Source organism: Pristiophorus japonicus, chromosome 1 (assembly GCF_044704955.1).
Source record: "Pristiophorus japonicus isolate sPriJap1 chromosome 1, sPriJap1.hap1, whole genome shotgun sequence".
In the NCBI taxonomy this organism is placed as follows: domain Eukaryota; kingdom Metazoa; phylum Chordata; class Chondrichthyes; family Pristiophoridae; genus Pristiophorus; species Pristiophorus japonicus.
In genome coordinates, this window is record NC_091977.1 from 229,079,825 (window position 1) to 229,102,091 (window position 22,267).

The following is a 22,267-nucleotide window of genomic DNA, read 5'->3' on the forward strand; positions in this document are numbered from 1 at the left end:
AACCAGTGGGAAGCTGGTTAACAGACACTGCCTCCAGGCCAGGTCGAAGGTCACCCCAACCTCTGTCGTTGAGCTACAGTACACGGACGACGCCTGCGTCTGCGCACATTCTGAGACTGAACTTACTGAGGCATACGAAAGCATGAGCCTTACGCTAGACATCCGTACGACAAAGGTTCTCCACCAGCCTGTCCTCACTGCACAGCACTGCCCCCCCAGTCATCAAGATCCACGGCGCGGCCATCGACCACGTGGACCACTTCCCATACCTCGGGAGCCTCTTGTCAACAAAAGCAGACATTGATGAGGAGCTTCAACATTGCCTCCAGTGCGCCAGTGCAGCCTTTGGCCGCCTGAGGAAAAGAGTGTTTGAAGATCAGGCCCTCAAATCTACCACCAAACTCGTGGTCTACAGGGCTGTAGTAATACCTGCCCTCCTGTGTGGCTCAGAGGCATGGACAATGTACAGAAGGCACCTCAAGTCGTAGGAGATATATCACTAATGATGTCTCCGCAAGATTCTACAAATCCCCTGGGAGAACAGGCGCACCAACATCAGTGTCCTCGTCCAGGCTAACGTCCCCAGCATTGAAGCACTGACCACACTCTATCAGCTCCACTGGGCAGGCCACATCGTCCGCATGCCAGGCACGAGACTCCCAAAGCAAGTGCTCTATGCAGAGCTCCTTCACGGCAAACGAGCCAAAAGTGGGCAGCGGAAATGTTACAAGAACACCCTCTAAGCCTCCCTGATAAAGTGCGACATCCCCACTGACACCTGGGAATCCCTGGCTAAAGACCGCCCTAAGTGGAGGAAGTGCATCCGAGAGGGCGCTGAGCACCTCGAGTCTCATTGCTGAGAGCATGCAGAAATCAAGCACAGGTAGCGGAAAGAGCATGTGGCAAACCTGTTCCACCCTCCCTTTCCCTCAATGACTATCTGTCCCACCTGTGACAGAGTCTGTGGCTCTCGTATTGGACTGTTCAACCACCTAAGAACTCACTTCAGGAGTGGAAGCAAGTCTTCCTCGATTCCGAGGGGCTGCCTATGATGATGATAACTGGTTACATTTGCTGATTTGTTGTGTTCATTTTGTTTTTTGTTTTCAGTACCCTCTGGTAAAACCCATAGTGACTCCTCGTTTTGTGCCTTCCTGCACCTCTGAATTATTGCAGCACCTGGGATCATTTGCAAACCTTAACAACTTGCACATTCAGGTACTGCAGGCGCTAATTTCAGGGAGAAATTGAAGTCCTCTGAAATGTTGTTGGTTTAATGTTCTACTTTGTCAAAATTATTCATGCTTTTTGCAATCAATGCCAGTCTCGCTGCACTATCTGCGGGATTAAAATAAATGATCCTGATTTTCATGAAGGATGAAACCCTCCTCCAGACCTGACTATTCCAACGCACTCCTGGCCGGCCTCCCAATTTCCACCCTCTGTAAACTTGAGCTTATCCAAAACTCCTGTTGTCCGTATCCTAACTCTCTCCAAGTAACGTTCACCCATCGCTCCCGGTTTCGCAATGCCTCTTCTAAAAATTCTCATCCTTGTTTTTAAATCCCTCCATGGCCTCGCCCCTCCCTATCTGTGTAACCTACTCCAGCCCTGTATTGTATGCACCTGTGAGTTTGCTCACAGGTTTGTAGAGGCGTACCATCTTGCCGTCCGGAGGAGGCGGGGGTCCCCGATGGAGTGCACTATTTATCGGGGACTTGGCCTGGAGGGTGGTGCATGGAGCAGTCCCGTGCAATAAACTTTTAAGTCGGTTCACGGGCTCCCAGGCCGCCTGCAATTTCTGTGGTCTGGAGGAGTCCGTGTTCCATGTTTTTATTGAATGTACGAGGTTGCAGTCCCTGTTCCACTATTTAAAGGGGCTGCTCCTCAAATTCTGGTTGCACTTCAGTCCCACACTCCTGATCTTTGGGCACCCTGTGCGGAGGGGAGCGGGCAGGTCGGAAGGCCTCCTCGTAGGACTGCTCCTGGGAATGGCCAAGGGGGCCATCAGCCGGTCCAGGCAGCGGGTGGTCGAGGGAGTCGTTCAGCTCGACTGCCTGCCTCTCTTTCGCGGTTACATCCGAGCCAGGGTGTCCTTGGAGATGGAGCACGCGGTGTCCACCGGTACGCTCGCGGCCTTCCGCGAGAGGTGGGCGCCGGAGGGACTGGAGTGCATCATCACCCCCGGCAACCAAATTTTAATTTGATTTCATGTTTAAAGTTTAATTTGTTTAATTTGTCGGTTTTAGTGCCGCCCCCCCCCCTTTTAGCCAAGGGGCACTTGTATAATTTGTGTTTCAGTGCCCTCAAAAAAAAAACCTCTCCAAAAAAAAAAAGACAAGGGGGCACTTGTTTGAAAGTTTTTGGTGTGTTCCCCCGCCCCCCCGCTTTAATCAGGGGGCACTTGATTACTGATTACAACTTAAAACATTTGTAGAGCTGTTGCATATTGCCGTCCGAAGGAGGTGGGGGGTTGCCACTGGAGTGCATTCTATTTGGGAGTCCTCGCTCTATTTATTGGGGACTTGGCCTGGAGGGTGTTGCATGGAGCAGTCCCATGCAATAAGTTTTTATGTCAGTTCATGGGTTCCCAGGCCGCCTGCAATTTCTGTGGTCTGGAGGAGTCAGTGTTCCATGTTTTTACTTAATGTGCGAGGTTGCAGCCCCTGTTCCACTATTTAAAGGGGCTACTCCTCAATTTCTGGTTGCACTTCAGTCCCACACTCCTGATCTTTGGGCACCCTGTGCGGAGGGGAGCGGGCAGGTCGGAAGGCCTCCTCGTAGGACTGCTCCTGGGCATGGCCAAGGAGGCCATCAGCCGGTCTATGCAGCGGGCGGTCGAGGGGGTCGTTCAGCCCGACTGCCTGCCTCTCTCCCGCGGTTACATCCGAGCCAGGGTGTCCCTGGAGATGGAGCACGCAGTGTCCACCGGTACGCTCACGGCCTTCCACGAGAGGTGGGCACCGGAGGGACTGGAGTGCATCATCACCCTCGGCAACAACATTTTGATTTGAATTAAGTATACTGCCAAAAGTTAATTTGTTTATTGTGTCGGTTTTAATGACCCCCTTTAATTAGGGGGCACTTTTATGAATTGTGTTCTTGGTGCCCTCAAAAAAAAAACAAGGTGGCACTTGATTGAAAGTTTCTGGAGTTTGACCCCCCCCCCCCCCCTTTAACCAGGGGGCACTTAGAAACATAGAAATTTACAGGGCCGCACGGCCCTTGGTCAGCAGCCCTAAAGGTTACATACAAACTCATGAACAATAACGGAAAGGCAAAGAGCACCCAGCCCAACCAGTCGGCCTCACACCACTGCAACACCCCTTATACTAAAAACATCTACACTCCACCCCAACTGGAGCCATGTGATCTCCTGGGAGAGGCAAAAACCAAATAAAAACCCAAGCCAATTTAGGGAGAAAAAATCTGGGAAAATTCCAATCCATCCAGGTGATCAAAACTAGTCCAGGAGATCACCCTGGCCGTATTCTATTCCCTGTAGTACTTGCCATTATATCTGCGCCGACCAACAAAAGATCATCTAGTCTAATCCAAATTACCAGCTCTAGATCCGTAACCCTGCAGGTTACGGCACTTCAAGTGCCCATCTCTTAAAAGTGATGAGGGTTTCTGCATCCACCACTCTTCCAGGCAGCGAGTTCCAGATCCTCACAACCCTCTGTGTAAAGAAGCCCTCCCTCAAATCCTCTCTAAACCTTCCACCTACCACCTTAACACTATGCTCCCTCGTAATAGCCCCTTGGAAATAGACCCTTACTATCCACTATGTCCAGGCCCCTCAATATTTTGTACACCTCCAATGAGGTCTCCTCTCAACCTCCTGTTCCAATGAGAACAAATCCAGCCTATCCTCAAAACTAAGGTTCTCCATTCCAGGCAGCATCCTAGTAAATCTCCTCTGCACCCTCTCTAGTGCAATCACGTCCTTCCTATAATACGAAGACCAGAACTGCATGCAGTACTCCAGCTGTGGCCTAACCAAAGTATTATACAATTTAAGCATAACCTCCCTGATCTTATATTCTATGCCTTGGCCAATAAAGGCAAGCATTCCATATGCCTTCTTAACCACCTTATCCACCTGGCCTGCAACTTTCAGGGATCTGTGGACAAGCACTCCAAGGTCCCTTTGTTCATCTATACTATTAAATGGCCTACCGCTTAATGTGTATACCCTTTCCTTAACCTTCCCAAAGTGCATCACCTCACACTTCTCTGAATTAAATTCCATTTGCCTCTGCTCTGCCCACCTGACCAGTAGATTGATATCCTCCTGCATTTTCCTCTTCATTATCAACCACACAGCCAATTTTAGTATCATCTGCAAACTTCTTAATCATACTCCCTATATTCAAATTTAAATCATGATATATAGCACAAAAAGCAAGGGACCCAGTACTGAGCCCTGCAGAACCCCACAGGAAACATCCTTCCAGTCACAACAACATCCATCAATCATTACCATTTACTTCCTACCTCCAAGATAATTTTAGATCCAACTAGCTACTTTGCCCTGGATCCCATGGGCTTTAACCTTCTTGACCAGTCTACCATGTGGGACCTTATCAAAAGCCTTGCTAAAGTCCATATCTAATACATCATATGCACTACCCTCATCGACTCTCTTGGTTACCTCCTCAAAAAATTAAATCAGGTTAGTCAAACATGATCTTCCCTTAACAAATCCATGCTGATTGTCCCTAATTAATCCTTGCCTATCCAAATGCAGATTTGTTCTGTCTTTCAGGATTTTTTCCAATAATTTTCCCACCACTGATGTTAGGCTGACAGGCCTGTAATTACTCAGCCTATCCCTTTTTCCCTTCTTAAACAAGGGTACTACATTAGCAGTCCTCCAATCCTCCGGCACCATGCCCATATCCAAAGAGGACTGAAAAATAATGGTCAAGGCCCCTGCTATTTCCTCTTTTTTACTTCGCTCAACAACTTGGGATGCATTTCATCTGGGCCTGGGGACTTATCTACTTTCAAAGCTGCTAAACCCTTAATACTTCCTCTCTCACTATATTTATTTCATCCAGAATATCACACTCCTCCTCAATAGCAGTATCTGCATTACTTTTTTCCTTTGTGAAAGCAGATGCAAAGTATTTGTTAAGAACCCGACCAACATCTTCCACCTCCTCACAAAGATTACCCTGATGGTCGCTCTTTCCTTAGTTACCCTCTTACTCTTAATATATTTATAGAACATCTTTGGGTTTTCCTTAATTTTACTGGCCAAGAATTTCTCGTGCTCTCTCTTAGCATTCCTAATATCCTTTTTAATTTTACCTCTTATCTTTCTATATTCCTCTAAAGATTCTAAAGTATTTAGCCGTTATGTGACATAAGCATCCCTTTTTTTCTTAATCCTCCCCTGTAATTCAACATCCAGGGGACTCTAGAATTATTTTTGCCAGCTTTTTTCTTTAAGGGCCTGAACCTTTCGGATCTCCTCCTTGAATGCCTCCCACTGTTCCGACACTGATTTACCCACAAGTAGCTGTTTCCAGTCCACCAAGGCCAAATCACTCCTTAACTTAGCAAAATTAGCTTTTCCCCAATTTGGAACTTTTATTCCAGGCCTATTCTTGTCCTTATCCATAACAAACTTGAATCTGACTGAATTGTGATCACTGACACCTAAATGCTCCCCCACTAATACCCCTTCAACCTGCCCAGCTTCATTCCCCAAAACTAAATCCAAGACCGCCTCCTCTCGTGATGGGCTTGCTACATACTGACTAAAAAAGTTCTCTTGAAATGCATTCAAGAATTCCGTACCCTCTATACCCTTCACACTAAATTTGTCCCAATCAATATTTGGATAGTTAAAATCCCCTACTATTACTACCCTATAGTTTTTAGACTTCTCAGCAATTTGCCTACATATTTGCTCCTGTATCTCCCTCCCACTGTTTCGGAGTTTATAATACACTTCCAGCAGTGTGATTGCCCCTTTTTTTTATTTTTCAATTCGACCCCGATGACCTCAGTTAATGATCCCTCTAACATATCATCCCGCCTCACCGCTATAATAGTTTCTTTAATTATTGTTTCTACAAAAATAGTTGTAGAGCTGTTGAATCTTGCCGTCCGGTGGAGGCGGGCGACACAATGGAGGGCTCTCCAAGCGGGAGTCATTTCTTAATTTGTGGGTTCTAGTGTCCCTTTATCTATTGGGGACTTGGCCTGGAGGGTTTTGCGTGGGGCAGTCCCATGCAATAAGTTTTTAAGTTGGTTCACGGACTCCCAGGTCGCCTGCATTTTCTGCGGTCTGGAAGAGTCCATGTTCCATGTTTATGTGCTATGTGTGAGGTTGCAGCCACTATTCCATTACTTGAAGGGGCTGCTCCTCAATTTCTGGCTGCACTTCAGTCCCATATTCCTGATCTTTGGACACCCGGTGCGGAGGGTAGCGGGCTGGTCGGAGGGCCTCCTCGTAGAACTGCACCTGGGCCTCGCCACGGTCCAGGAAGCGGATGGTCGAGGAGGTCATTCAGCCTAACTGCCTGCTCTCTTCCACGGCTACGTTCATGCCAGGGTGTCCCTAGAGATGGAGCACAGGGTATCCACTGGTACGCTTGAGGTCTTCCGCGAGAGGTGGGCACCGGACCCCGGGAACAGAATTTTAATTTGATTTGGCAAAGTTTACAGTTCATTTCTTAATTTGTGGGTTCTAGTGTTCCTTTTAATATGGAGGCATTCGGCTTTATCGTTTAATTTAAAATAGTTGTAGAATTGTTGAGTTGGGAGTGGCTTAGCCTGATGTTCACAAGACTCAATAAAACCCCAGCCAGTTGGGTTCGGAGGATCCACAATGAGGCAGGTGGTTGTGAGCCTAGTGGATGAACTGGTAATGTGTGATTGTTAAAACCTTTTGCTAATAAACCAACTAGTTCTTAATAGCAATGTGTTGCTATGAATTCTTAAGCAAAGAACCCATGAAGCAAATACATTACAAAATGGCAACGAAGATGGGATTTCTTCATGAAGAAATTTTTGGTGGAATTTCCATTCATGAGAAGGCAAATGCAAGTGGAGCACAGTAAGGTGATATACCGGCAACATGATTCCAGAATGAGAATCTGGTAGTACTATTTATTTTTGTGAGTACTGAACAGTGTTGAACTGACAAATAGAATCTGTGGAAAGCTATTTAGAGTCATTGAAAAGCAATTCAAGATTATTGAGTGATTAATGGCTATTAGGCTAAGAAGGCAATATGGATTTAACAACGAGTTATGTCAGTAATTTGGGAGCCTTTGACAGTAATAAGTAATCATTTAGATCCTACAGTCAAAGATTGCAAATGTTTTTTTTCGAGCTAATGACATCAGTGAATTCTCAGCAGGTATGGCAGATTTGCAATTAAGCAATCAAGCAGTGCATGAGAAGATGAAAGCTATTCTGCCATGATTGGTGCAGAGAATTATGGTATCTCAGTAAATTTTTTAACCCTGAGAGAGGTTATAGATGCTTCATTCTCAGACATACTACAGATATTGGAGAATCATTTTTGATGCGTTCACATTAAAGGATGAAACTGAGTACTGTGTACAATGAGCAAGTGTGACCTTAGCTCCTTTAATAAGATTCCAGAGTACAGGTACCTCGTGGGTGGCCTGCTTATATACCGCTCTCCCAAGGGATGCTGAGATCCCTTCGGATACCAACAGGTAGGCCCTCTGGTGGTGGTGTAATACAGATTGCAAGGGGTTAAATACATAACATCACTCCCCCATAAAGTCAATAGTACACTTATTTACAAAGTGAGATAATCGGGGGGTTTTTCGCTCCCTTGTCGATCGTCTCGGTATAAATGTGGGTAATTCAAATGTTGTGGGTGAGTTGGTTGGTTCTTCACTGGGCTGCTGGGCAGCCGGCCTTGCTGGGCTGCTGGGGATGGTGAGTTCGGCTTCGTGGTCAGTTGCTACGTATGTGTGTGTTGGAGGGTCAATGTTGGTGGTGTCTTCTTCGGGTTGTTCAGAGTTGTTGGTGAACCGCAATTTGATTTGGTCCAAATGTTTTCTGCACGTTAGTCCTTGGCCAATTTGACCTGAAACATCCTACTCCCCTCTTTGGCTATGATTGTGCAAGCGAACCATTTGGGACCATGTCCATAATTGAGTACAAACACAGGGTCCTTGACCTCAATATCACGTGACAAATTTGCACGGTCATGGTACATACTTTGTTGATGCCGCCTGCCCTTCACGTAATCATGGAGATCATGGTGGATAAAAGGGAGCCTAGTTTTGAGCACCCTTTTCATGAGCAGCTCGGCTGGGCGAACCCCGGTGAGTGAGTGGAGTCTGGTGCGGTAGCTGAGCAGCACTTGGGACAGTCGGGTCTGCAGGGAGCCTTCCGTTGGATGCGGGTTTGAACGGGGCAGATGTGACGTGCTTGATCCCATTGCGGGTCCTAAATTCCTTGAATTCAGCACTGGTGAAACATGGCTCATTGTCGCTGACTAGGACATCAGGCAGGCCGTGCGTGGCAAACATGGCTCATAGGCTTTCAATAGTGGCCGTGGAGTGCTACAGACATTATTGCACATTCAATCCAAAAGAACATTTTGCCTAGAAATGGGCCCGCATAGTCCACGTGGATCCTTGACACGGTTTGGAGGGCCACAACCACAAACTTAGCGGTGCCTCTCTGGGTGCATTGCTCAGCTGAGAGCAAGTGTTGCACTGGCGCACGCATGACTCTAAATCTGAGTCGATGCCGGGCCACCACACATGGGATCTAACTATGGCTTTCATCATTACAATGCCTGGGTGGGTGCTGTGCAGTTCACAAATGAACGTATCTCTGCTTTTCTTGGGCAAGACCACGCGATTGCCCCACAACAGACCAGCTCCCATGGAGGACACAGTTTTTTAACCAAGGACAGTAAAGGATCCTGGCTGGTCCAGGTCCTGATCTGGCGGGCCGTAACGGGGGACTTTTCGTTTTTGAATGCATCCATTACCATGAGTAAGTCTGCAGGCTGTGCCATTTCCACTCCAGTGGTGGACAGTGGCAGCCGACTGAGAGCAACAGTGCAGTTTTCTGTGGCGGATTACATAGTTGTATGCTGATACCGTGAGCACCCAAGTTTGGATGCGGGTAAAGGTATTGGTGTTAATCCCTTTGCTTTCAGAAAACAGCGATATGAGTGGCTTGTGGGCAGTTTCAAGCTCAAACTTGAGGCCAAATAAGCACTGATGCATTTTCTTTACCCCATAAACGCACACCAGAGCCTCTTTTTCAATCATGCTGTAAGCCCTTTCAGTCTTCGACAAACTCCTGGATGCATAAGCGACCGGTTGCAAAATCCCCGATTCATTAGCCTGTTGTAACACACACCCGACCCCGTATGAGGACACATCGCAAGCTAACACTAGTCATTTACAAGGGTTATACAAGACAAGCAGTTTGTTTGAAAACAACAGATTCCTGGCTTTCTTAAAGGCAGCCTCTTGTGAATTCCCCCATACCCAGTCGTCTCCCTTGCACAGTAGTGCATGTAGGAGTTCTAGCAGGGTGCTTAACCCAGGTGGGAAATTACCGAAATAGTTAAGGCGTCCCAGGAATGACCGCAGCTCCGTCACGTTCTGTGGTCTTAACGCGTTCTTGATGGCCTCCGTCTTGGTGTCAGTGGGTCTGGCGCCGTCTGCCGCGATTCTTCTTCCCAAGAATTCGACCTCCTGCGCCAGGAAAACACACTTTGAGCATTTCAACCTGAGTCCCACGCGATCCAACCGACTAAGAACCTCTTCCAGATTCTTCAAGTGCTCAATGGTGTCTCGACCTGTAAACCAGTATGTCGTCCTGGAAAACCACGGTGGGAGGAACCGACTTTAGCAGGCTCTCCATGTTCCGTTGGAAGATTGCCGCGGCCAACCGAATCCCGAATGGGCATCTGTTATAGATGAACAGACCTTTGTGCATGCTGATGCAGGTGAGGCCTTTCGAAGACGACTCCAGCTCTTGCGTCATGTAGGCCAAGGTCAGGTCCAGCTTGGTGAACGTCTTTCCTCCAGCCAGGATCGCAAATAGGTCATCTGCCTTGGGTAGCGGGTACTGGTCCTGTAGCGAAAAACGATTAATCTTTACTTTATCCCCACAAATTCTGACCGTGTCGTCCTCTTTAGGTACCGGGACAATTGGACTGGTCCACTCATTGAATTCCACCAGTGCGATGATGCGTACTCGCTGCAGTCTGTCCAGCTCAATTTCCACTTTCTCACGCATCATATACAATACCGCCCGTGCCTTGTGGTGGATGGGTCGCGTACTAGGAACCAAATGGATCTGCACTTTTGCCCCCGAGAAGCTTCCAATGCCTGGCTCGAACAACGATGGAAACCTGCTCAGAACCTGGGCACGAGGTGTCGTCGACAGACAAAAGCATTCGGATGTCATCCCAGTTCCAGCGGATTTTTCCCAGCCAGCTTCTGCCTAACAATGTAGGGCCATCCCCTGGCACAATCCACAGCGGGAGTTTGTGTACTGCTTCAGTATAGGAGACTTTGACTTCTGCACTGCCAATTACAGAGATCAGTTCCTTGGTGTAAGTCCTTAGTTTGGTGTGAATGGGGCTGAGCTTGGGCCTGTGTGCCTTGTTGCCCCACAGCCTGTCGAAGGCCTTTTTACTCATTATGGACTGACTCGCACAAGTGTCCAGTTCCATAGATACTGGAATTCCGTTCAGTTCCACTTTCAGCATTATTGGTGGACATTTCGTGGTGAATGTGTGTACCCTGTATACTTCTGCCTCCTTGGTACAAGACTCCAATTCAGCCTGATCCACAGTGGATCAATCTTCCTCTGCAATGTGGTGGTTTGCAGGGTTTGCAGCTCGCCTGCACATTCGCTGGAGGTGTCCCATTGTTCTGCAACTGTTGCACGCATAGTGCTTGAAGCGGCATTGATGAGGCCGATGATCACCTCCACAACGCCAACAAGGTGTTAACTGCCTCACATTAACGATTGATGGCGGACTCTGGGTCATCTGAGGTCGTGCAGCAGCCGGTGTGTACGTTCTGCCAAGTATATTCCTGCTCGAAAACGACGTTACTTTGTGCACAGTACTGGCCGAAACTGCATTACTTTGCGAAATCTGTTTGGTGTTGTCGCTGGCGGACATAAATGCCTGAGCTATCGTTATGGCTTTACTTGGATTCGGAGTTTCAACAGTCAACAGTTTGCGAAGGATTACCTCATGGGCAATGCCCAGTACAAAAAAGTCTCTAAGCATTTGTTCGAGGAATCCCTCAAATTCGCAATGTCCTGCGATGCGCCTTAGTTCGGCAACATAACTCGCCACTTCCTGGCCCTCTGGCCTTTGACACGTGTAGAACCGATATCTCGGCCATCAAGACGCTTTCCTTAGGATTTAGGTGCTCCCGGACCAGTGTACACAATTCTTCACAGGACTTAGCTGTTGGTTTTGCCAGAGTTAGGAGATTCTTCATGAGGCCATAGGTTGTTGCCCCACAGACAGTTAGGAGGATCGCCCTTCATTTTGGCAGTGTTCTCGTCCCCTTCCAGCTCGTTGGCCACAAAGTATCGGTCGAGTTTCTCCACGAAGGCCTCCCAATAGTCCCCTTCTGAGAGCACTCCAGGATACCAACTGTTCTTTGCATTATCGCGCGGTTACATAGAAACATAGAAAATAGGTGCAGGAGTAGACCATTCGGCCCTTCGAGCCTGCACCACCATTTGATAAGATCATGGCTGATCATTCACCTCAGTACCCCTTTCCTGCTTTTGCTCCATACCCCTTGATCCCTTGAGCCGTAAGTGCCATATCTAACTCCCTCTTGAATATATCCAATGAACTGACATCAACAACCCTCTGCGATAAGGAATTCCACAGGTCAACAACTCTGAGTGAAGAAGTCTCTCTCTTCTTCTCAGTCCTAAATGGCTTAACCCTTATTCTTAGACTATGCCCCCTGGTTCTGGACTTACTCAACATCAGGAACATTCTTCCTGCATCAAACCTGTCCAGTCCCATCAGAATTTTATGTTTCTATGAGATCCCCTCTCATCCTTCTAAACTCCAGTGAATACAAGCCCAGTCGATCTAGTCTCTCCTTTATATGTCAGTCCTGCCATCCCAGGAATAGTCTGATGAACCTTCGCTGCACTCCCTCAATAGCAAGAATATCCTTCCTCAGATTAGGAGACCAAAACTGAACACAATATTCCAGGTGAGGCCTCACTAAGGCCCTGTACAACTGCTGTAAGATCTCCCGGCTCCTATACTTAAATCCCTTAGCAATGAAGGCCAACATATCATTTGCCTTCTTCATCGCCTGCTGTACCTGCATGCCAGCTTTCAATGACTGATGTACCAGGACACCCAGGTCTCGTTGCACCTCCCGTTTTCCTAATCTGTCGCCATTCAGATAATATTCTGCCTTCGTGTTTTTGCCACCAAAGTGGATAACCTCTCATTTATCCACATTATACTGCATCTGCTATGCGTTTGCCTACTCACCTAACCTGTCCAAGTCAACCTGCAGCCTCTTAGCATCCTCCTCACAGCTCACACTGCCACCCAGCTTAGTGTCATCTGCAAACTTGTAGATATTACACTCAATTCCTTCATCTAAATCATTAATGTATATTATAAATAGCTGGAGTCCCAGCACTGAGCCCTCCGACACCCCACTAGTCACTGTCTGCCATTCTGAAAAGAACCCGTTTATCCCGACTCTGCTTCCTGTCTGCCAACCAGTTCTCTATCCACGTCAGTACATTACCCCCAATACCATGTGCTTTAATCTCTTGTGTGGGAACTTGTCAAAAACCTTTTGAAAGTCCAAATACACCATATCCATTGGTTCTCCCTTGTCCACTCTACCAGTTACATCCTCAAAAAATTCGAAGATTTGTCAAGCATGATTTCCCTTTCATAGATCTATGCTGGCTTGGACCGATCCTGTCACTGCTTTCCAAATGCGCTGCTATTTCATCTTTAATAATTGATTCCAACATTTTCCCCAGTATTGATGTCAGGCTAACCGATCTATAATTCCCCGTTTTCTCTCTCCCTCCTTTCTTAAAAAGTGGTGTTACAGTAGCTACCCTCCAGTCCATAGGAACTGATCCAGAGTCGATAGACTGTTGGAAAATGATCACCAATGTATCCACTATTTCTAGGGCCACTTCCTTAAGTACTCTGGGATGCAGACTATCAGGCCCTGGGGATTTATCAGCCTTTAATCCCATCAATTTCCCTAATACAATTTCCCGCCTAATAAGGATTTCCTTCAGTTCCTCCTTCTCACTAGACCCTTGGTCCCCTAGTATTTCTGGAAGGTTATTTGTGTCTTCCTTCGTGAAGACAGAACCAAAGTGTTTGTTTAACTGGTCCGCTATTTCTTTGTTCCCCATTATAAATTCACCTGAATCTGACTGCAAGAGACCTATGTTTGTCTTCACTAATCTTTTTCTCTTCACATATCTATAGAAGCTTTTGCAGTCAGTTTTTATGTTCCCAGCAAGCTTCCTTTCATACTCTATTTTCCTCCTCCTAATTAAACCCTTTGTCCTCTTCTGCTGCATTCTAAATTTCTCCCAGTCTTCAGGTTTGCTGCTTTTTCTGGCCAATTTATATGCCTCTTCCTTGGATTTTCACTATCCTTAATTTCCCTTGTTAGCCATGGTTGGGCCACCTTCCCCGTTTTTATTTTTACTCCAGACAGGGATGTACAATTGTTGAAGTTCATCCATGTGATCTTTAAATGTTTGCCATTGCCTAAACACCATCAATCCTTTAAGTATCATTTGCCAGTCTATTCTAGCCGATTCAAGTCTCATACCATCGAAGTTACCTTTCCTTAAGTTCAGAACCCTAGTCTCTGAATTAACTGTCCCTCTCCATCTTAATAAAGAATTCTACCATATTTTGGCACTCTTCCCCAATGGGTTTTGCACAAGATTGCTAATTAGTTCTTTCTCATTACACATCACTCAGTCTAGGATGGCCAGCCCTCTAGTTGGTTCCTCGACATATTGGTCTAGAAAACCATCCCTAATACACTCCAGGAAATCCTCCTCCACCGCATTGCTACCAGTTTGGTTAGCTCAATCAATATGTAGATTAAAGTCGTCCATGATAACTGCTGTACCTTTATTGCACGCACCCCTAATTTCTTGTTTGATGCTGTCCTCAACCTCACTACTGTTGTTTGGTGGTCTGTACACAACTCCCTCTAGCGTTTTCTGCCCTTTGGTATTCCGTAGCTCCACCCATACCACTTCCATATCATCCAAGCTAATGTCTTTCCTTACTATTGCGTTAATTTCCTCTTCAACCAGCAACGCCACCCGACCTCCTTTTCCTTTCTGTCTATCCTTCCTGAATGTTGAATACCCCTAGATGTTGAGTTCCAAGCCAGGGTCACCCTGGAGCCATGTCTCCGTGATGCCAATTACATCATCTCTGTTAACAGCTATCTGCGCAGTTAATTTGTCCACCTTATTACGAATACTCCTCGCATTGAGGCACAGAGCCTTCAGGCTTGTCTTTTTAACACACTTCACCCCTTTAGAATTTTGCTGTAATGTGGCCCTTTTTGCTTTTTGCCTTGGGTTTCTGTGCCCTCCACCTTTACTCTTCTTTCTATCTTTTGCTTCTGCCCCCCTTCTACTTCCCTCTGTCTCCCTGCATAGGTTCCTATCCCCCCGCCATATTAGTTTACCCCCTCCCCAACAGCACTAGCAAACACTTCCCCCTAGGACATTGGTTCCGGTCTTGCCCAGCTGCAAACCGTTCGATTTGTACTGGTCCCACCTTTCCCAGAACCAGTTCCAATGTCCCAGGAATTTGAATCCCTCCCTTCTGCACCACTGCTCAAGCCACGTATTCATCTGAGCTATCCTGCGATTCCTACTCTGACTAGTACGTAGCACTGGTAGTAATCCTGAGATTACTACTTTTGAGGTCCTACTTTTTAATTTAGTTCCTAGCTCCCTAAATTCGTCTCGTAGGACCGCATCCCGTTTTTTTACCTATATCATTGGTACCTATATGCACCACGACAACTGGCTGTTCACCCTCCCCCTTCAAAATGTCCTGCAGCTGCTCCGAGACATCCTTGACCCTTGCACCAGGGAGGCAACATACCATCCTAGAGTCTCAATTGCGGCCGCAGAAACGTCTATCTATTCCCCTTACAATTGAATCCCCTACCACTATAGCTCTCCCACTCTTTTTCCTGCCCTCCTGTGCAACAGAGCCACCCATGGTTGTTCGTTACCTCGTCACCAATTGATGCGTTCACAATAAAGGATGAAACTGAGTACTGTGTACAATGAGCAAGTGTGACCTTGACTCCTTTAATAAGATTCCAGAGTTCGGTACCTCGTGGGTGGCCTGCTTATATACTGCCTGCTGGGATCCCTTGGGACTCCAACAGGTAGGCCCTCTGGTGGTAGTGTAATACAGGTTGTAAGGGGTTAAGTACATAAGAATTTTGATCCACAGCTTTGAGAAATAGCAGAGAGATATGAGTTCACAATGAGAATTCAAAGACTTAATGAAACCATCAGTGAATACATTGTTGCCATAAGGAAATTATCACTACACTGCAATTTTGGAGGATTCCTAGATAGGGCTCTTCGAGATAAATTTATATGTGGATTAATGGATGAATGCGTCCAATCAAAATTGTTAGTTATGGATGATCTCTCTTTTGAGAGAGCTTGCAAGATAGTCACCTCCATGGAGATGGCAGAGAAAAGTATGAAGGAATTTCACTCATTACCGGCAGTAGTAGCAGTTCACAGTCACTGGGCTGTAGAAACACAGAAGAGGGTGAGCTCTAGTCATAGGGAGAGTTATGAAACCAAGAAGAATAGATGTCATAGGTGTAATGGCAACCATACCGCACAACAGTGTCTTTTCAAGTAGCCAAGATGCTACTGGTGCCAAGTAAGGATAGCACCTGGTGCAGATGAAAGGTCGGTCAGGATTGTCAAGGGGGCTTTGCAGAAACAAGTTCTACAGACTGGATCATCAATGAGCATGAAGCACAGGTTAGCAAATTTTCTTTTCAAATACAGAACTACGCCCCATTCTACAACAGGGTACACACCTGCTGAATTATTAAGTGTAGACTGAGGACGTGTCTCGGTTTATTGCAACCGAACTGGGCTGATATGGCAGAGAAGGCACAATTGGTGCAGAAACATCATAATCTTTCCGGTACTAAAGAGTGGTACTTTCAGGAGGATGAGCAGGTCAAAGTTCTCAGTCCGTCAAAAAGGGCAAGTCCAAGCAAATGGGACATTGGTACAATTATTTGGGTATGTGGCATCAAGCAGTACTTGGTCAAAATTGGTGAATATATCAGGAAGGTTCATGTGGATCAAATGTTGCTAGCGAGTGGTGCACCTTCAGTACCATGAGTAGATAATTAAGAGCCTGACTTGGACGATGATCAGCATGAATTGGCAGGTCCAAGTACTTCAATGGTCACAACATCCATATCCCCACCAACTCAGATGCAGCCGACTGAAGGTTTCTCTGTGGGTATGGGACAATCTTGCAGAGACTTTATATCGTGTGGGGGGGGGGGGGGGGGCTGCAGTTGAAGAACTGTTGAATTGTGAGTGGCTTAGTCAGTCACGTGATGTTCGCAAAAATTAATAAAACCCCAGCCAGTTGGGTTCAGATAAATCCACGATGAGGTAGTGGTTGTTATTTTGTATGTAGGCACCTTTGATAATGACTCCACGAGGCAGGGTATGGTACTTAAACTTTGTAGAATGTAGTCCTTTATTTGCAGTTCCTCGAGTGAGGACACCAAGCTGTGAGCTCCCCTTTATACTGGATTACCTGCAGTGTGCAGGTAACCCTTAGGTCTCCAGCAGCAGCACCCTCTGGTGTACAGGTAAGATGTGTACAGTGTAAGGTACATTCAATGTTACAGACATCATATAACAATACAAGCATGCATACATAACAATACTCCCCCCCCCCGTCCCCCTAAGCATTTTTCAAGTCCTTATTGCCATGATCTGGGGAGGTGATCAGTAATGAGCTATGGGAGGTTGTGGTGAGGGTTGTGTGGGTGCCAGGTGTGATCCCTGTACTTGAGGCTGGCTTCATACATTTACCCACCACCCCTCGCACACAGACCATGTGGGTGCCACTGTTGTGGGATCCCTCAATGGGGTAGCCATTGCAGCAGTGGTTAGGGTGCATACTCTATGATGTGGGTAATTGTCTGGTGGTGGGCAGGGCCACAGGACTGTGTGGGCTCCTTGTCCTCCAATTGGGATGAGAGTCTGGTCATCCCAGGGTTTGCCAGGAAAGCTGGAGGGTATTGGCCTCTCGCTCCTGGTGTTGGCCCTGGTGGCCAGGGGTTGTAGGGCCAGTCTGAGGCAGGTTGCCAGTGGTGGTGGCTGTGCTGCCCATTGACTATTGTCCCTGTAGTGGGTCTGCTCCCACTGGCTGTGTGTGCCCTTCCTGGGGCATCACACTAGTTCCAAAGGTCCAGGCTACATGGTCTGGTAGCCAGCTGGACCTGGGGGTCTCCCATGGGGGAATTCCTCTAGCATTTGCATGGTCCTTGTAGAACCCTTTAACAGTGTCCTACCTGTATACATGACACCATGGCTCTGATCATACATAGTCGAGTCTACATTATTGACTGCCTTTACATTGTTAATAACAGCATTTGCATCACTTTTTTGTATCATGGTCTCACCAGACATGGTTACATTAGGCATTTCAAACTCTGTCATAATCATCACACATAACAAGCTTGCTCTTAACCTTACTTACACAAGCATTCATTTCATTTAATTTTTCACATTAGTCACACCAGCATCACAATTCATGGTTACATTAACATGCACTCTTTTACTGCATTTTTAGCTTTAAAGTCCCTGTCATCTTTAAGTTGAAACTGTCCCTTTAAATATTTTTGGTTACCGGTCTCCTTTTAAAGGAGCCTTCCAATTCAATTGGCCGCTCAATGCCACGTGTTGCTCCTCCAACGCTGTCCCTCGTGGTCTGGTCGCGGCCATTTTGATTGTAGGTTCTTCTCCTCACGGTGTGGCAGCCATCTTCTGGCTCTCCTCCAGGTAGGCTGTGGTAGTCTTCTTCCTCTGGTTTGGCCCTGGATGTCGATAATCTACTTCTCTCTCATTTTCGTCTCTTGGAGTCCTGCCCTGGCCCGGAAGGGAAAGTTTGAGTTTTCGGTCCTGGAGATTTGACTGCGGTGTTGTGGAGTCGTCGCCGCGCAGTCGAGCTGGACAGTGGGATCTCTAGATGCAGCGGTGTATCCATGTTCGATGTCAATTGCTGGAGCCCGGAGGCCATCACCACTAGACCGACTTGGACCGGTTCATCCAATTCCTTCCCAGCAGCGTGGGACCATCGTCGGCAGCAATCCACAGGGGGAGTCTGTTCAACACGCCGCCCTGGGAGACCTGGACGTCCACGCTGCCAACAATTTGGATTTTACCTTTGGTGTAGGTGAGCAGCTTCGCTTGGACAGGAGACAGTTTTGGTCGAGTGGCGGGATTTATCCAAATTTTTTCAAAGATCGTTTGGCTCATCACAGACTGGCTCGTCCCTGTGTCGATCTCCATGGAAACTGGGATCCCATCGATGTCTACTTCCATCGTCCATGAAGAACTTTCGGTGGAGCAGGTATAAATTCCATACTCTTCCAGGTGTTGGAGCCCCGGTGATCAGTCAACTCTTCGTTGATGCGGTGAGTAAAGCTTTTTCTGCACATTCTCTGAAGGTGCCCTTTTTCTTTGCAGCCTTTGCATGTATAGTCTTTGTAGCAGCACTGGTGGGCCCTGTGGTTTCCTCCACAGCGCCAGCACGGAGCCATCCGGTTTTCCCCATGTGGCGGACTCAGGGTTGCGGGACTTGGGGCAGCATTTCTGCCTTTAGAAGTAACCATGCATTCATTAGTTAGAGTCCTGGGTCAATATTCGCCTGGAGTCGCCGGCCGAAACCATGTAGGCCCTGGCTCACTTGAATTGCTTTCTGCAGGGTGACTGTGATGTCCGCAGAGAGCAATTTGTGTAGGAGGTCTTCGTGGCCGATTCCAATGACAAATATGTCCCTTAGTACTTCATTAAGGTGGTCGCCAAAATCACACAGTGCAGCTAGTCTTCTTAAATGTGCAGCATACTTAGTAATTTCTTGGCCTTCGGGTCGCCATTACATGTAGAACTGGCGCCTGGCTGTGAGGATGCTTTCTTTTGGTTTTAGTTGTTCCTGTATTAATGTTACAAGTTCCTCATAGCTCTTGGTGGTTGTCTTCTCCAGGGCTAGCAAGTCACTGACGAGACCATGGATGGTAGGCCCACAACTGCTAAGCAGGATGGTCTTGCGCTTTTTCGGTCGTGTAGCCGGTATGTTCCCATCCAGGTCGTTGGCTATGAAGAAATGTTCCAATCTTTCTACAAAAGCATCCCAATCTTCCCCACTGGTGAATTGCTGAAAGTTGCTGAGATTCGACATGCTGAGCGTGTAGTTTGTGACCTCGTCACCAGTTATTGTGTATGCAGGCACCTTTGGTAATGACTCCACGAGGCAGGGTATGGTACTTAAACTGTGTAGAATGTAGTCCTTTATTTGCAGCTCCTCGGGTGAGCACACCAAGCTGTGAGCTTCCTTTTATACTGGGTTACCTGCAGTATGCAGGTAACCCTTAGAGCTCCAGCAGCAGCACCCTCTGGTGTACAGGTAAGGTGTGTACAGGTGTAAGCAGTGTTGCAGACATCATATAACAATACAAGCATGCATACATAATAATTGTGAGCCTAGTGGATGAACTGGTAATGTGTAGTGTAATTGTTAAACCTTTTGCTAATAAACCAACCAGTTCTTAAGAGCAATGTGTTGCTATGAATTCTTAAGCAAAGAACCCATGAAGCAAATACATGACCAGCCCCCCACGCCTCCCCCGCCCAAGATCTCTGCGCTCCTCCAATTCTGGCCTCTTGCGCATTCCGGATTTCCTTTGCCCCACCATTGGTGGCTGTGCCTTCAGCTGCCTAGGCTCTAAGCTCTGGAATTCCCTCCCTAAACCTCTCCATCTTTCCATCTCTCTCTCTCTCTTCTAAGATGCTTCTTAAAACCTACCTCTTTGAACAAACTTTTGTCACCTTTCCTAGTATCTTGTTATGTGGTTTGATGTCAAGGTTTGTTTGATAATTGCTCCTATGAAGCACCTTGGGATATTTTACGACATTAAAGGTGCTATATAAATGCAAGCTGTTGTTGTTGTACTTCCAGAAGACAGCTAGATAATTTACTGAAAACATTTGAGAAAAACTAGCAGAGCCTGCATCTGATGCTAGACATGACGATGAACATTAAGATCTCCTGGTTAAGAGCACCTCTTACTCAGTTGACCAGAGAACAGCAAATCCTAACTTTTGCTGGTGCCCATCATCAAAGGCAATCCCTTGAATTGAGGATGACTTGCTTCCACGTCAAAAAGTTCACAGGTGTTTCAATGAAGGACCTAATATTCCAGGTCCCAAACTAAATCTTGAAGGGTGGAAGATGCCTGTGTGTGGATTTTTTTAACGTGTGGTGGCTGTTGCATACCAGCCACCAGGTGGGCTTGACAGAGCTAGGTCTTGGTCCAGTGGCAAGGATTAATCAAGACAGCTGGAGACTAGCTCTGCTGCACGGACCTAGTGCGCGCACACATCGCAGTGTGGGATGGCCCGTGCTGCCCTGGGCCCTCTCCTCTTCTGGTCCCCGAACTCACGCCTCTCCATTCTTTATTCAGATGGAGAGTTACACATTTAATTCAGAGACTAGGGTCCTGAACATAGGGAAAGGTAACCTCGATGGTATGAGATGTGAATTGGCTAGAATGGTTTGCCGAATGATACTTAAAGGGTTGACGGTGGATAGGCAATGGCAAACATTTAAGGATCACATGGATGAACTTCAACAATTGTACATCCCGGTCTGGAGTAAAAGTAAAACTGGGAAGGTGGCTCAACCATGGCTAACAAGGGAAATTAAGGATAGTGTTAAATCCAAGGAAGAGGCATATAAATTGGCCAGAAAAAGCAGCAAACCTGAGGACTGAGAGAAATTTAGAATCCAGCAGAGGTGGACAAAAGGTTTAATTAGAAGGGGGAAAATAGAGTATGAGAGGAAGCTTGCTGGGAACATAAAAACTGTAAAAGCTTCTATAGATATGTGAAGAGAAAAAGATTAGTGAAGACAAACGTAGATCCCTTGCAGTCAGAATCAGGTGAATTTATCATGAGGAACAAAGAAATAGCAGACCAATTGAATAAACACTTTGGTTCTGTCTTCATGAAGGAAGACACAAATAATCCGGAAATATTAGGGGACAGAGGGTCTAGGGAGAAGGAGGAACTGAAGGAAATCCTTAATAGTCAGGAAATTGTGTTAGGGCAATTGATGGGATTGAAGGCCGATAAATCCCCAGGGCCTGATGGTCTGCATCCCAGAGTACTTAAGGAAGTGGCCCTAGAAATAGTGGATGCATTGGTGATTATTTTCCAGCAGTCTATCGACTCTGGATCAGTTCCTATGGACTGGAGGGTAACTAATGTAACACCACTTTTTAAGAAAGGAGGGAGAGAGAAAATGGAGAATTATAGACTGGTTAGCCTGACATCAGTACTGGGAAAATGTTGGAATCAATTATTAAAGATGAAACAACAACGCATTTGGAAAGCAGTGACAGGATCGGTCCAAGTCAGCATGGATTTATGAAAGGGAAATCATGCTTGAAAAATCTTCTTGAATTTTTTGAGGATGTAACTAGTGGAGTGGACAGGGGAGAACCAGTGGATATGGTGTATTTGGACTTTCAAAAGACTTTGACAAGCTCCCACACAAGAGATTGGTGTGCAAAATTAAAGCACGTGGTATTGGGAGTAAGGTATTGACGTGGATAGAGAACTGGTTGGCAGACAGGAAGCAGAGAGTCAGGATAAACGGGTCCTTTTCAGAATGGCAGGCAGTGACTAGTGGGGTGCTTCAGGGCTCAGTGCTGGGATCCCAGCTATTTACAATATGCATCAATGATTTAGATGAAGGAATTAAGTGTAATATCTCCAAGTTTGCCAATGACACTAAGCTGGGTGCCGGTGTGAGCTGTGAGGAGGATGCTAAGAGGCTGCACGGTAACTAGGACAGGTTAGGTGAGTGGGCAAATGCATGGCAGATGCAGTATAATGTGGATAAATGTGAGGTTATCCACTTTGG

At 46.7% G+C, this 22,267-nt stretch overlaps 1 protein-coding gene across 1 annotated transcript in view; it reads left to right on the forward strand.

The window, feature by feature from the left end:
- Positions 1–22,267, forward strand: part of gda (guanine deaminase) — a 93,186-nt gene that overhangs the window by 42,828 nt on the left and 28,091 nt on the right. The window contains exon 7 of the mRNA XM_070877054.1: positions 1,111–1,218. Coding sequence (XP_070733155.1) covers positions 1,111–1,218 — 108 coding nt within the window. The remainder of the gene's footprint in view (positions 1–1,110; positions 1,219–22,267) is intronic.